This window comes from Sarcophilus harrisii, chromosome 1 (assembly GCF_902635505.1).
Source record: "Sarcophilus harrisii chromosome 1, mSarHar1.11, whole genome shotgun sequence".
Classification (NCBI taxonomy): domain Eukaryota; kingdom Metazoa; phylum Chordata; class Mammalia; order Dasyuromorphia; family Dasyuridae; genus Sarcophilus; species Sarcophilus harrisii.
In genome coordinates, this window is record NC_045426.1 from 677,278,721 (window position 1) to 677,295,822 (window position 17,102).

General features: G+C 36.1%; 1 protein-coding gene across 3 annotated transcripts in view; it reads right to left on the bottom strand.

Annotated features, from left to right (window-relative positions):
* Nucleotides 1-17,102, bottom strand: part of ADGRD1 (adhesion G protein-coupled receptor D1) — a 437,033-nt gene that overhangs the window by 42,293 nt on the left and 377,638 nt on the right. Inside the window, exon 22 of one of the 3 annotated variants that reach the window (XM_031948391.1) lies at nt 14,920-15,160. The exons of the other annotated variants lie outside the window; for them this stretch is intronic. Coding sequence (XP_031804251.1) covers nt 15,149-15,160 — 12 coding nt within the window. The 3' untranslated portion in view covers nt 14,920-15,148. Of the gene's footprint in view, nt 1-14,919; nt 15,161-17,102 lie in introns of those variants that run through there. 3 annotated transcript variants of the gene reach the window in all.

A 17,102-nucleotide genomic window follows, 5' to 3' on the forward strand; every position in this document is an offset into this window, starting at 1 on the left:
CACAACAGGGAGAGTCCAAAGACTGATGTACCTCCTGGTAAACTCCATAGGAAGAAGAGAGGAGGAGTCTGGGAGTTAAAGTCAAAGCAAAGAGCCTTTTTTTTAAATGTCTTCTTCTTTCCCTGTCTCGTTATAGATATGTGTGTGTGTATACATGTATTTATTTGTATAAATACAAACATAAAGATATATCTCTATATAGGTAGATGAAAATACAAATGTATATACGTGTACATGTATAGAGATAAGTATATATAATACAGACATCCATATAGACATGTATGTATAAATATGTGTATATATATAATTATTATATATTATATATAATATAATTATATCTATATATGGTCTTCTTTCTCCTTCATGTATATCACAGAAAGCTTTCTGTTTAGCTGGATGATGGAAGCCAGAGCACAAAGAGAAAGGAACATTGGAATTTGCAGTAGGAAAATGGGGTACAAATCCTCTCGTAATATTTTTTCTTGTGTCACTGTGGAAAAATCATTTAGTCTTTCCAAGCTCTGGTTCCTTCCTATGTAAAAATACTAATAAATTGTGTACTCACTAACTTCACAGCTATTCCAAGTCAACCAGCATTTATTAAGCACCTATTATGTACAAGGCATCGTCCTAAGTGGTGGAAACCCTGAGAGGGAAAAACAAAATTGCTGATTTTTACTTTATTTCCAATTCTTTGCTTCTATAAAAAAAAAAAGTGATGTAAATATTTGGTCTATGGTGGTGTATGTGGAATCTTTCTCTATTTACTATTGACGTCTTTGGGGTGTAAGTTTGGCAGTGAGATTTCTAGGCCAAAGTGTATGAGAATTTAGGCACTTGGTATAATTCTACATTGCTTTCTAGAATTGTCACAGCAATTCTCAGCTCCTCCAACAATGCATTAGCGTGCCTGTCTTTTTATACCTTCATCATTGGTTATTCCCCTCTTTGTCCATATTTGTTCATTTGTGAGGTGTGAGGGGCAGCTAAATGGGACAGGATAGAGCACCAGTCCTGAAGTCAGGAAAACCTGAGTTCAAAACTTGTCTCAGACACTCGCTGTGTGACCCTGAGCAAATCACTTTACCTGTTTGCCTCAGTTTCCTAATCTCTAAAAATAAGCTAGAGGAGGACATGGCAAACCACTCAATTATCTTTGCCAAGAAAATCCAAAAAAAAAAAAAAGGGTTACGAAGAGTTGGATATGATTGAACATCAACGAGGGATTCTTTCCTGATGCCCACAAACACACTTGGTTTCTTATCTGTGCTTGATCCTTCCACATTTTTAATCTATTATTCTGTCTCTACTCCTTTTTCAGGACCAAACTCCTAGAAAGAATATTCTCAATTTTCTGTCTCCTTTACTATTTATTCATTTCTCAACTCAAAGAATGATGGATTCCATGGTGATTTTCCAAGTTGGGAGGGAGGTAATTGAGAGAATGTCTCATCCCAGCTATTGCTCAACAACTGGTCAAGCAACTTTTGCACAAAGACTTCTCATGAGGAGGGGTCCATTGTCTCCTTTGGCTGTCTAATCCACTATGGGACATTATTGAAATGTTTTGGTTTTTTCCTTACATCAAGGTGAAACTTGCCTAGAGGTAACTTCCATCTATTGCTTCAGCCTATTGGCTCTATCTGGGTCCAAGTAGAAAAAGCTGAAATGACTAGAGCATTAGTCTTAAAAATTGGGAACATCTGAGTTTGGAATTTGTGTTAGGCTCTTGCTAACTGTGTGATCTTGGGCAAGTCACATAAATTCAATGGGTCTCAGTTTTCCCACCTGTAAAATGAGGGGATCCCATCTCAAATCTCCCATTAGATCTAAACTTATAATTTTGTGATCCTCCAATCCACAAGACAACCTTTCATACAGTGATCACATCTGCCCTTGCCTCCTTAGGCATCTCTTCTCTGGTTTAAACATTCCCAGTTCTTTCAACTGTTATTCAAGTGTCAGGGTCTTCATCAAACCCTGTCAGTATCTTGGTCATGTTCTTCCTGGTACTCACTAGTTTTTTCAATCCTTTCCCCTAAAATCTGGCACTTTGGAACTACAAAGCATGTACTAATCAGTGCAAGGTAATCTTTATTCCTGGATAATATAGACAATTCATAGCCTTTCTCAGCCTCAGCTTTCTCAAATGTAAGATGGAAATAATAAATAGCATATGTCTCAGAGGGTTCCTATGGTATTAAAAGCCCTCCAGCAACCTTCCCTATTTCTGTTGAAGGTATAGACATCCTCCCAGTCACCTAAGAATATTACCTAAGAGTAAAACTTGAGTCTTCTTCCATTTTTCATCCTTCATCACTCAATCACTTGTCAAGCTCTGTCTAGTTCATGTCTAATACATCTCTCATATCTAGAAAATCAGCCTTTTTCACATAAACCATACCCAATTCAAACCCACCTGATGTTTTATCTGGACTATTTGAAAACCTTCTACTTGGTCTCCCTGACTCCATTCTTTCCCCTTCACAACTTATTTTTTGTTCACACAGCTACTAAAAATTATCTTTCTAGGACACTATATTGATCATGATACTCCTCTGCTCAATAACCATCAGTGACTCACCATCATATTTGCTATGTGCCTCAGTTTGTAATTTAAAGGTCTCCCATCTTATTTCCACTACTGACCTTTATGCATCCCACTTACATTTATGCACTGACCAAATTCAGCATCCTATCTAGTGTATATACATATATATTAGAGAGAGAGAGAGAGAGAGAAAGATCCCAATAATTCTTTTTCCTCCTTCTCTTTCTTCTGCTTGAATCCTTCTGTTTGGTCAAGGTTCAGCTTACATGCTGCCTCCTCAGTGAAGCCTTCCTTGATCCATGCCCTTTCTCCCTTCTTAAAGCACATTGTAGGATCCACTTCTTCATGTATTAACCCAAATAGAAATTATACGTGTGTGTGTATGTGGTCTTTGTATCCCCAGTATGTAGTAGGCACAAATACTGAGTGGACTGCCCCTCTTTGCTCATGTTCACCATTATGTTCTTTATTAGAGGAAGGAAGCTGGAAAGAGTGTGACCTGTCAAAGTTACAAGAAATAGAGTTATGAATTTGAACCCAAATTTTCTGATTCTAAGTCCAGGAATCTTTCCACTATATTACAGATATTTTGCATATTTCCCTATATAAAGATAAGGTAGCTAGGTGGTACAGTGAGTAGAATGCTGGGCTAAAGTCAGGAAGACCCCTTTTTCTGAGTTCAAATCCAGCATCAGACAGTTACTGCCTAGTTGACCTGGTCAAATCATTTATCCTTTGTTGCCTCAGTTTCCTCAACTGTAAACTTAACTGTAAAAGAAAAAAAAAGGCAAAGGGCTCTAATATCTCTGCCACAAAAATCCCAGGAAGAGTCAGACATGACTAAAATCATTGAACAATAATAACAAAATAGAAATGGATATTGCCTCAGGGCAAAGAAACTTAGAGGGGGTAAAAAGGAGGCTCAAAAGTGAGTTTAGCAGTTAGAATAATTAGTTGAAGTAGAAAATCATTAGACACATGACTTCTTTCTCCCCTCCTCTCCACCAAAACAAAGCAGGAGCTTTATGCTCTCACAGAGTCAACTGTATCCCTATTCCTTCAACTAAATTGAAGGTTTATTCTCATTCCTTTAACCTATTTCCCAACAATGACAATACCATCACCAATAATGGTGACAACCAGTCATGGTTCAGGTGCTGGAGATAGTTTGACTAAGACAGTCTCCATGGTGTCCCCAGTTTTATGACCTTCAGTGTGAGTATAGGTTTGAATAAGAAGCAAAATAGGCATTGAAATTCATGCTCCTGTGGCTCATCCTTCTCCAATACCTTGATATCTTTAACCTTCCACTGACTCAGGTAGCAGAAATTCAGAGAAAATGGTTTAGCTGATCTCTATTCTGCAGAAGGCAGCTCAGGGCTTTTGATGTTGGCCCCAACAGAAATATATATAAAATGAAAATAACTCGGGAGATGATAGACATCCTTGCCACAATCTCCAGAGCCACTGGTGACAAAGGAAAGGAGAAAGTTTTCCCATTCAAAGTAGGGCAATCAAAAGGAAAGCTGCCTTAGATTAAATGGAAAGGAAAAAATAGGAGCAAGAGAGAACTTCTATCTTTCTTTTTCCTTTTGGGAGGAAGATGTACACTTTGAGCAAATCCCACATTATAAGATGATCTCTTGTCCTCAGTTCTAAGAATCAGGATGGGACAGAGTAGAACACAATGGGCTGAGGATTGCTGGAAAATATTTAATAACCAGGTCTTCCCCTTGAAAAAAATTCATACAAGATACATTTTTAAGTTTATTCTTCATTATTCATATTTTCTCCATCATTCTCTTAACCCTAGATAACCAATAAAACAATAACTCAAGCCCTTATTTGCACTATTTTCCCATTTCTGATTTCTGAATATAAATACTTACACTGATAATTTAATAATCAGCTCTTAGGAGCCAGTATGATCTGAATGCTGTATACTCCTGACAGCAGGTCAGGGAAAAGGGATAAGGGGCAGCCTTGTTTTTATTCTATATGAATTTTGTACACCTTGTTTCCCCCCTGTTAAAGTTTAAATTCCTTGAGGGGAGAGACTACTTTATATTTGCCTATGTCCAGTAGCTAACAGTATTTCACACATAATAGCCACATAAAACTGGTTTATTAATTAGTATCCTGTTCACTTAGGACCTTTAATTCCCCAGTCTAGTAGCCAGAACCAACTAGAATTGTGTGTGTGTGTGTGTGTGTGTGTGTGTGTGTGTGTATGTGTGCTTGGAACGAACATGCTACATTTCCCCCACAAACACCCCAAATGTCATGCATCCTGGTGGAGAAGAAGTCTGTTTAGGGCAAACATGAATTTTCTACAAGGTTAAAGGGGCTTTAGCCCTTTAAAAGGGCTGAGCATACTCACAGATGTATTATTAGCACCCTCCAAATTTACATCTAGGATCAAACTCCAATGATCCCACTCTAGTTATGTCCCTGGAATTAACATATCCAAGTTCCCTAATTTTATATTACTATTAGGGATTATAATCCCCACTTCCTAAAATACTATGTGGCCTTGAGCCACATACTTTATTTTTTTCTGTTACTCTGTCTCTGTTATTAAAAAAAAAAGAAAAAGAAAAGAATGATTAGAACAGACTTGGGAGAGAGGTTCACACTAAAGCATTACTCATAGTAAATTACTATAAACTGTTTTGCAAACATAAAAAAGCTTACAAGTGATTAATAAGGAACCATGCACCCTTAATTGCCTTTCAGTCCCTATATTTAAAAGCTGGAATGAAATATTTCAATAGGGTTGAACTGTTTGCATTACATGCTGTTAGGATTCATTCTTGAATCTATTTCTCAAAATATTCTGCAGGTTCTTTGAGTTCAGTCTTTTCTCATTTCATTTTGCATGAGAACCACCTCCTCCCCCCCAAGCCTTGTTTAACTGAGAAAATTTGCTACGGCATTAGGAAACAAGGCATAGCAAAATACAGCCACCCATTCCACATAGCTGTGTAATTATACTAAGAGATAATGGCAGTCATGAAACCAATCTGGGATTTCAGGGAGAAAAAAATTAAAGAAGGAAAAAGAGAAGAGCCTAGGCTCTTTGTTCTATGTTTATTGCCTGGATTAGCTCCTCAGTTATTTGTGAGATCTCAAGTCTTGAGCCTTTCCCAGTAAACTCCTAATGAGTGGTGATTCCAGAGCCGTGATATGTGTAACCTAGAATGTAATGAGAGTTTCATCAGTTTGGGTTCCTCTCAATAAAACTGTTGACAAGGTCCTTCTGCCCAGTGTTAGAAAATCACTGATGAAACAAGTTAGGGGCTGCAATTCTATTTCTTTTTTTTTTTTAATAGCCTTTTATTTACAGGATATATACATGGGTAACTTTACAGCATTAACAATTGCCATACCTCTTGTTCCAATTTTTCACCTCTTACCCCCCCACCCCCTCCCCTAGATGGCAGGATGACCAGTAGATGTTAAATACATTAAAATATAAATTAGATACACAATAAGTATACATGACCAAAACGTTATTTTGCTGTACAAAAAGAATCAGACTCTGAAATATTGTACAATTAGCTTGTGAAGGAAATCAAAAATGCAGGTGTGCATAAATATAGGGATTGGGAATTCAATGTAATGGTTTTTAGTCATCTCCCAGAGTTCTTTTTCTGGGCATAGCTAGTTCAGTTCATTACTGCTCCATTAGAAATGATTTGGTTGATCTCGTTGCTGAGGATGGCCTGGTCCATCAGAACTGGTCATCATCTAGTATTGTTGTTGAAGTATATAATGATCTCCTGGTCCTGCTCATTTCACTCAGCATCAGTTCGTGTAAGTCTCTCCAGGCCTTTCTGAAATTATCCTGTTGGTCATTTCTTACAGAACAGTAATATTCCATAATTTTCATATACCACAATTTATTCAGCCATTCAGCAATTCTATTTCAAGGGATAATGGAACCATACATGCTTTCTTCCCTTTTAAATAAGAAGATTAATAAAGTGAAATATTTATGGTAATCTGTTTCATCTGACTATTAGCATTATCATTTATTTTGGTAAGATGGCTATCTCATTGAAAATTATGTTTCAACCTTCTCATGAGCAATCTGTTTCCCAACTGCCCTCAGTCTCCTGGGTCCTTTCATCCCTCAAATTTCTATTTATCTGTTTTCACCCAGGGAAAACAGGACTTGCTGATAAAGCAGAGATATTCCCTCATCATCCAAAGCTTGTATAGAGCAAGAAGCTATGTGTGCTCTGTGGAACCCAACTTCAATTTGATGATTAGACAAACACAAGGAGAATAAAGTTGGAGAGTACCAAAGAGAAATTACAATTTCCAGGATGAGTAAGGTAATCCGTCATCATCATCAACATTTTATTATTATTATTAAAAGTCATTATTGTTATTATCACTACTGCTGGTGCTCCTACTATCACTATTATATAGAATTCTTCGGTAGGTGTTAATCAGTATGGCCTTGAAGGTTCCTTCCAAAAACAGTTCTAATTAAAGTGAAGTAAGTAGGGTCTTACATCAAGACCTGAATTTAAAGAGCATTGACTGAATTTGCTGCCCAGCAGCATAGAAACAATAGAAATTACTTAACACTGAGTTAGCAAGAATAAAGTGAGTTAGCTAGAATAATTAAAATAAGAAGTTAAGGAATAACCTGGAATGGGAATATTTTTCTTTCTCTGACCACTCTTTTTCTCATCCTATCCCAATTTGATTCACAGAACGTTGTGTTATTTATCCTGAGCAAAAATGATTCTTTGATAATTGTTGGGTAGCCATCAGAGAAATATGACTTGAGGTAATCTGTGAGTTCACAATTCCTACTGTGTTTTCTTGCAAATAACTTCCAGTAATGCTTCCTCTATTCCTATTCATTGTAAATGAAAACCCGCTAGAAGTGCTTATATGTGATTCTTTCATCTTTTTTTTGAATCATGGCTAAATTCCAGCAGCAACCAGCCCCAGAACAGAACCTCCATAGCTCTCGGCTTTGTTGTCTCTCACAAGATAATGACCTGTTGGTTGAACAAATGGATGCTTGGGACTATTAATCCTGATTGGGAATGGTTGGAATAAGGACGGGGAGGGGAGAAAGATGCTGTTCAGACTAAAAAACAAAGAGAAAAGATGATTTAAAAGTAATACCTACGGGAAGGTTGGGCAATAAGCTAAAGGAAAACATTGTTTTATCCTTTAAGTAGGGAAAGATCACACGATTTACGGTCAGAGGTCGTGGATGCAATTCCCAAATGTGCTACATAATGACTGACATTTATATAGAACTCTGGGGTCTGCAAAGCTCTTGATGTGCACTATCTCATTGAAGTCACACAAAAAAAACCTATCTAGGAAGGGGTTATTATTTTCCCCATTTTACAGGTGAGACACTTCAAGTTCATAAAGAAATTAGCTTGCTCTTGGGCAGGCTAAGCATTTGGTACAGAAATCAGATTATTTTTTTCCTCATTCCAAGTCCAGTGTGGCATCTACTACACCAGAGGTGTCAACTTCACTTAGTGTATCATCACTGTATTAAGATGTAACTAAGAAATATTTAACAAAATAAATTAAAATAAAATATTAATAATGTTAATTTGTGATTTTTTTTAAGTCAAGATGCTCCCCACAAGGATCATTGTTGTTTGAGTTTTAGATCACTGTACTACTTCTCAGAATTGTGCTACTTCTCAGAATAATCTACATGATCTTAGAAAATTCACATAACATCAAGAAACTTAGTTTCTTGATTTGGGAAAAAAAAAAGGAATTTCAGTCAACTAATCAAAAGGCATTTATTAAGGGCCCTATTTAAAAGGATAAAAAAAGTTTTTCTTTAGCTTATTGCCCAACCTTCCCATAGGTATTATTTTAAAATCATCTTTTCTACAGCATCTTTCTTCCCTCTCCATCCCTACTCCAATCATTTCCAATCAGAATATTGCACATTCTTCATTTTCTGACCACCCTCACCCAACAGAGAATAATAGCTTCTCATGAGGAAGATATCTTTGCATCTCCTCCATATCAAAGAAGTCATAAGAGAAACAAACAGAAAGGTTAAAAAATTGGACAAATGGCCGTCTGGGTTGTGTCCACTTTTCTATTCCAATGTATAGATTGCCTAATAGAAACTAAGAGTGTTCCTTAGCAGAAACAAAATATCAGTCATGAATTTCATGGATACATTATTATATTAATATCAGATTATTAACATTGATTAATTTAATAATAATATAATATTATTATTATCATCATCATCATAACTGGGGAGAGAGAGGAAATGAAGAATGGATTCCTGGAGGAGGTAGCAAGTGAGCTGAGCTTTGTTGGGAACTGATGGCTTCAAGGAAGAGGAAAAGGAAATAGCAAATCACTCCAGTATCTTTGATAAGAAAACTCCAAATGGGATCATGAAGAGCTGAACAGGACTGAACAAGAGTAACAAATATCCTAACAGATATCCATACTAACAAGGATCAGGCTTATAGATTGTAAGACTTATATTTAATAAAATTCACCTTGGTGTAAACCCTGTCGCCAGCTAGAACTCTGGAGGGGAAAATCAGCATGATCTGTGTGTCAACAATCCGCCTTAGTTTTGATCAGTCCTCCAGCAATCTGGTGTCTGTCTCCACTGTTTCCCATTATAAAGGAAATACAGATGTTTATGTCTCTCCTTAATTTTACTTTACACATGGCAAAAAAAAGAACAAGACGACAGATGGCTGATGACAGGCCAAAGTCCTAATGGATCTCTTTGCTACCTCCTTCTGGAATATCTGTGGTAGAATAAGAGAGCTTTTTTATTTTAAAGATTTTAGTCTTTTAGGGACATTTCAATGGAGAAAATCACCCTCACCCATGGTGGAAAGGAATAATTATTTTTATTTCCACATATTTTAAGATGTTCAGTTGTATCACTCATATCTGACTCTTTCTGGCATCATTTAGGGTTTTTTTGGCAAGGATACTGGAATAGTTTGCTATTTCTTTCTCCAGTTCATTTTTATAAATAAGGAAACTGAGGCAAAAAGGGAGAAGTGACTTGCCTAGGATCACACAACTGGTAAATATGTGAGGTTGGATCTAAACTCCTGACTTCAGACAAAATCTTCTGTACCAAAAGACATAAACAAGTAGAAGAAAAGGAAGGTAAATAGGACACTTAACTACTCCCACCCAATCTCCCTCCAAGGAGTGTTTTGGGAGCTCCAATTTGGGAACTCCAGTTTGAGTTTGCAGCTCAAACTGACTAGAAACAGCCAATTGTCTAGTTTTTCAAATTACAAGATCACACATGCAAGGTACTTCATTCTATCATGATAATTATTATTATAACACCAAAAAAAATTTATATAGTGCTTATTATTTGCCAAGCACTATAATAAGCACTTTATTATTATTTTTTCATTTGATCCTCACATCAACCCATGGAGGTAGATGCTATAATTATCCCCATTTTACAAATGAGGAAACTGAGTTTAAATCACTTGCCCAGGGTTATATGGCCACATTTGAACTCAAGTCTTCCTGACTTCAAGCCCAGAACTCTATTCACTATACCACCTAGCTATCTCAACATCCCCTTCATATTACCAATGAAATAGAAACTTATTGACCAGTCCACAGGGACAGTAGATACCAGAGGTAGAATTTGAATGTAAGTCTCAATCTTACATTTGTGAAATTAACATTTTGAACCCAAGTACAGATTTATTTATTATTTACAGAATCTTGCTAATACAGCCTAACATTGTAGTCTAAAAAGTTCTTCGGGGGGATCCTTTCATAGTCATCCAAATGATTAGCCAGATTTGTATCATCTGTTTACACAGATGTGTATCCCACTGTATTCCTCCCTCTTTTTGTCCTTTTGTTTTGACCAAGTTGACAAACCAAACCATGTGAAGATGATTTCTCTACTTGCCTCTACAGACTAATTTCTTTTTTATATTTTGCCTCTTATGTTCATAGCACTAGATTATATTTTATAAGGGAAACAATTTTTCTTTTATTGTCTCTGAAAATCCAGGTGGAAATGTGAATAGGGAAATGGACTGGGAAGGGGTCTAGATCAAAGCCTCACCTGACAATGTATTGGAACCAGCTGGAAATGACTCAAGAGCCAATTGTTAAATTTTCAATGTGAGCATTTACACTCTGGAAATCAACAAATCAGAGCTTGACATATTGTTTTGTTCACTATTTAGATTTAGAGAAAGTGATGGAGAAAATGGTAATAATGAAAATTAAATTTTAAAAGGTATCCTGTGTAAATTTTTTTTGTCCAGAATGCTTGATGCTAAATATTTCCCAGCCCACTACTGGAAAGACCCTTACCAGAATATCTCAGATTGCCCCAGGTCCTACCTGTATTTAAACACATGCTGACTGCTCAAAAATGTAAATGTCAACACTTTTTGTTTTGTGAGCTGTAACTCTACTAATAGAACATAGGACATAGAGCCAAAGACCTAATTTTAATCTTGCTGACTACCTATATTTAGACAAATCACTTCATATGTTTGGGTCTTAATTCTTTATCTATGAAAATGAAGAGGATATTCTCTCTGACCTCCAAAGTATATTTCAGCCATTTTAAATCTAATATATTATGATTCATTTTCATTTCACTCTGTTACCCCATTTCTTCCTTGAGGGAATCTTTCCCATTGAAAGATAGGACAACAAAGCTCTAACAGTAGAATCTCAAGCATTGTGACAAGAGGAAGAACTTTTGGGTAGAACTTTTCAACAAAGACTATCATAAGTCAGCACCCACTTATTTCCCTCTGCTACCCCATTTCTTCCTTGAGGGAATCCTTCTCATTGACTGATAGGACAACAAAGCTCTAATGGTGGAATTTCAGATACTGTGACAAGAGGAAGAACTTTTGGGTAGAAGAACTTTTCAACAAAAACCATCATAAATCAGCACCTACATAAAGAGACTAGTCCTACCTGTACCACAGACCAAAATCAGAGGAAGAAGAAAATTCAAATTGCATTCTTGGCAGAAGGTGGTTTTGTTCTCAACCTAGAATCTAATAGCACTCAAGTCAGCAGTCAAACAGCAGAGGCTGAATCAGCAATGTTGCCTTTAAAAAATTGGATTATTTCCCAATTTTGCCATTTGTCTTTTTTTTTCCTTTTAATTCCCCCTCCCCCAACCCCTTAGTGTGTTGGACAGCCAAGTTAAATTATTGAAGTCGGCTAGTTCCTCTTACGGAAAATTTTTGAAGCTGGAGCTGGTGAGGTGAATAATTATGCAGGGTCCCCAAAGGAAGAAAGGGAGTGAAAGACACATTTTATCCAATCCTTTGTAATCCTTTAAAAGGTTGGGTTAGTAAAGTGATTGCGAATGATTCCCAGAGCATCCTAATGGGAGACATGCAGTAACTGCCCTGGATGAAAACAGCTCCAGGACAAAGTGTTACCCATGGAGCCATTGCCAGTGGTTGCCAGTGGTTGTGAGCTCAAGCAGAGGATGGGCTCAGAGCTGTTTAGTCATGCGATGGATGGGGAGCTCAAAGAACAAAATCCTTCCCCATCCATTCCTCTGCCCTTGAAATAGCCTGCTTAAAAGAGGGATTTGCAGTCTTTGGGAACTATGGGGAATAGCAGAGGACATGAGCAAAATAGATGTGAGCTCCATCAGTGCCATTCAGAATTCCCTACTCTGTTTGGGAAGGCAGCTGCATCAGAAGTGACTTAATTAAAATTCTATCTTTCTGGCCAGAAAAAAAAATTGGTGGAGGTATTTTTTTCCTATCTTGAAGCAGTAAGGAATAGCAGATAGGAAGCTGATTTGTAGTATGAAAGTCCTGGGTTCAAATCCCAATTCTGATCTTTTGTATCATGTAAAAAGATAAGCATTTATTAAGTACTAATTAAGTCAAGCACTAGGCTAAGCACTAGAAATACAACTGAGTCTCTGAAGATATAAATAAAAGCAGGCAAATTTGTCCCTGCTCTGAAGAAGTTTATATTCTAACAAACATGATCTAGCCAAAAGGAAAGTAGTAGCATTGAATGGAAATGTAAGGAAATTTTGTGGTAATTTTGATCATCTCATGATAAGGCCAAAACTACCTGCTTTTTAGGTACAGAGAAGCCAGGAAGAGTCTAATTTTCCAGTGAGAAGGAGGTGGAGATGATATTCCAAATGCAGACTGCAAAGGATGGAAGTGATTCCAGCCACCATCTTGTCCAATGCCTTTATTTTACGATGAGGAAACTCAGACCCAAGCTTTGCTGAGATCATAGGGGACTCACATTCTCTGATTCCAGAGCCCACATTTCTCAAAACCCCACTCTGTCTTGGTGACCAAGTCTAATCTGTCTGAACCTCAATTTTCTCATGTGTAAAATGAGGAGAATAATGAATGCAGACCCTACCTCACTGCTTTGTTTGGGGAAGTGGGGTTGGAGGAAAAACAACTGAAATGTAATGAGCAGCATGCAAGTATTTTGCAAAAAGTTAAAGCACCACATCAATGTCAAATACATTCATCCTTGGGCTGAGACAGTGCATGCCCCTACTGATGAGCTCCAACCCCCAAATGTGCAGTCCAATGGTCTAGGAGAAAAACACTGCTTTTCCCAAGTGAACCATTCTTTCCACTTGTAAACATCAAGCAGGGGATTATGGAAAACCACTCTCCACCATGCCATGGACACATCTGGTGACCACAAATGTGCTCCCTATGAATCATCTCCTGACACTTGCCATATCTCCCCTGCTTCTAAGGGGTTCTCTGATGATCACATGGCCATCAGAAAGAGTCTACAGACAAATGCTAGCTCCTCCACCCTTAGACTTCTGAACTTCTTCCTCTACACTTCCATTGTTAGCTCATCCATAGTCATAGCTTCACATCTCTACTAGATTCACAACATCCCAAAATCTCAGTATTTGCTTCCAGGTTTACTTTTTAGAGCCAAGCAAAATATGTCTAATGTCTCTTCCATAAAGACAATTCTTAAAATATTTTGAGATTATTCTCATGTTCCCTTTTAATCTTCTTTTCCCTGGGTTCAACAATAACGGGAGACTAGGAATTAGGAAGTTAGGAAGACTGGGATTTCAATTCTGCCCCAGGATATATTAGCTGTGTGATATTGAGAAACTGAACTTCTCTAAATTTCCATTTCATCTATAAAATGGCAATAATAACATCTTACAGGCTCTAATTCAATCAACATTTATTAATTAATTAAACACAATTCATTATACCTACTATGTGTTATGCACTGTGCAAAATGCTGGGAGTACAATAAAGAAAAAGAAAAAGAAACACAGTCTCAGTCCCTGTCTCAAAGACTTAACAATCTAAGACACTGAAAAAAGATACTGAATAGTTGGAAATCTGCCTTAGTAGTTTTCTCAAAAAAAAAAAAGTCCCTTATACCACATAGCCAGTCTTCTATATTCATGTTTATCTACGTATGTTCATTCTGTTTCTCCCTTAGAATGTAGAAATCCTTCACTAATGCATTATTGGTGAAGTTGTGAAATGATTCAACCACTCTGGAGAGCAATTTGGAACTATTCCCAAAGGGCCATCAATTGTACATACCCTTTGATACAGCATTGTCTCCATTGGATCTATATCACAAATAGATCATAAAAGAGAGGAAAGGGCCCACATGTACACAAATATTTATAGAGCCCCTTTTTATAGTGGCAAGGAACTGGAAATGAGTGGATGAGTGGATGCCTATCTTTTGGGGACTGAATAAGTTATGATATATGAATGCAATGAAACATTATTTTTCTCTAAGAAATGACGAACAGGCTGATTTCCGAAAAGCCTGGAAAGACTTATATAACCTGATGCTGAGTAAAATGAGCAGAGCCAAGAGAACATTTTACACAGCAATAACAAGATTATGTGATGGTCAGCTGTGATGGACTTATCTCTTTTTATCAATGAGGTGATTCAAGACAGTTCCAATAGACTTGTGATAGAAAGAACTGTCTGCATCCAGAGAGAGAATTATGGAGACTGGATATGGATCAAAGCACAGTATTTTCCCCTTTTCTTATTTATTTACTTGTTTTTGTTCTCATTTTTTTTCCTTTTTGATCTCATTTTTCTTGTACATCATGACAAATATGGAAATATGTATAGAAGAATGGCACATGTCTAACAAATATCAGATTGCGTGTTGTCTTGAGGAGAGGGGAGGAAAATGGAAAAATCTGAAACACAAGGTTTTGCCAAGGTAAATATTGAAAACTATTTTTGCATGTATTTGAAAAAATAAAATACTATTTAAGAAAAGAAATATTCAAAAAAAAAAAAAGAATGTAAGTTCCTTGAGGGAAGAGACTATTTTACTAATTTTATTTTCCTTTCACCCCCAGAACTTAGTACTTTGTCTGACACATAGTAATCTCTTTAGTAAATGTTTATTGATTGATTGGTTGATTTGAAATCTTGAAGAACCATAGAAATGTCCATCTTTTATATAATTCAACTGATATTTATGTAAGCCATGCTCTTAAAGTCTTCACCATCCCAAATCACCTTCTACAACTCTCCAGGATTCTACACAGTGTGAAGGGAGATAATTCCAATGATAATTTCACTTCTCCATCTACAATAGTAAATATAAAATTTTGCATGCATTACAACCTGTTAGTATATGTGATGATTTTTTGGCATTAAAATACACTTAATTTCTTATATTTAGGGTAAAATCTCCCCCAAGATACTTTTATCTGATCTTTCTTCATATCTTTCTAGAAATAGTTTTCCTGTGATCTGCCAATTCCATGACAAAGCTAGTTTGGAAACACTCTACTGCTTATAACAGTATTTATAAAAAGCGATAATAATTGATCTTCACAAAGTGATATTAGTATTTTTTATTTTACAGATGAGGAATCTGAGATTGAGAGAATTTGAGCCTTTACAGGATCACACAGTCGGTACCTGAGTCAGATTCCAACTCTGATTTTGCTACCTCTAAAGAGCACTCTAGCCATATGGCATCTAGCTGCCTCTAGGACCACCAGCAAGCTACTTTGTTTCAAAACATTCTTTTAAATATTTTTGAAATCTGACATTTTTTCTATAATTTTAGCTATTTTTTCATATAATTGATTAAAAAATCAAATAGCAAAGACATATGGAAAATGAACACCTTAAAAAACAAAAATGCCTTAAAGAGTTGTTCCTGGTAATCCTTAGTAACTCCTAGAATCATCCAATTGATTAGACCAGAATGCCCTGTCTTCTTACAGTAGGCTACAAAATAATAGTGAAAAATCATTTCATATCATTGCAACTAAGTTATGAAATTTATATTTTGTTTTAGAGAAATTACATGATTTTAGTTGAAAAACACACACAATTGGAAGGGACATCACAAGCCTAGAAAAGAGATCCAAACTGAGAAAAAATTGTGTACTTCTCAGATTCCAGAGCATAGGAGTTTTTAGGTTCAAATACTTGACAAAAAAAGTCACCATATGTGTATATATGCACATATTATGTTATAAGCTTTTTGTAAAAACTAGATAAGTATACTATCTTTCAAACCAAAACCAACTTGGTTAATCTATTTTATAAGTTTTGAAAAAAAAACAGAAAAAAATGCAAAATTTTTAATACTGACATAGTATATAAACTCAAATTTTATCAAAAATTATTTGTTAGTTTGTATATAGCTTTGCTTTGGGTTAAACATATACATAAATCATTTGTTGTTGTCTAGTCATTTTTTTGGTTTTTGTGATTCTGTTAGGGGTTTTCTTGGAAAAGATACTGGAAAACTTGCCACTTCCTTCTCTAGCTCATTTTACAAATGAGGAAACTGAGGCAAAGAGAGTAAAGTGATTTTCCCAGGGTCACACAACTAGTAAGAATCTGAAGTTTGAACTCAGGAAGATGAGTCTTCCTGACTACAGGTCCGATACGCTATCCTCTGCATCTCCCAGCTGTACAATAAACATTATGTATATACATTTATGTGTATACATCTTAAAGTGTATATATATTTTTATATACTTATGTATGTAAATATATGTGTTTATACATATATTTTATATATTTACATATTTGATGGATGTACAAATATTTATATATGTATATATTTATTCCTGATCTGTAACTTCATATGTCAATATATACATATATATGATATACATAATCTTCCTTCCTAAGGCTTTGACCTTCCTAAAAATTAGCCAACTGTATTAGTAATAAGCTTCTGCTCTCAAATTGGCTATTTAAGGGATAATCAAAGAATTACCACTCTGGCATTAGATTTTCCTTTTATTAAATCATTCAACAAGCATTTATTAACCACTTACTATTTGCCAGGCACTTAGCTTGGCACTTGTAATATAAAGATAAGAACAAACCAGTCTTTGCCCTTTGCAGACCTTATATTTTATGAAGGAGGGGAGATGGGCAAGATAACATGTGCTAATATAAACATATGCTAAATGTAGCCTAATCAGTGTAAGGCAATTGGGTAGCGAAAGCACATCGGATAGGGGGCAGATGAGAGAAGATCAGGGAAGTTCTCTCCT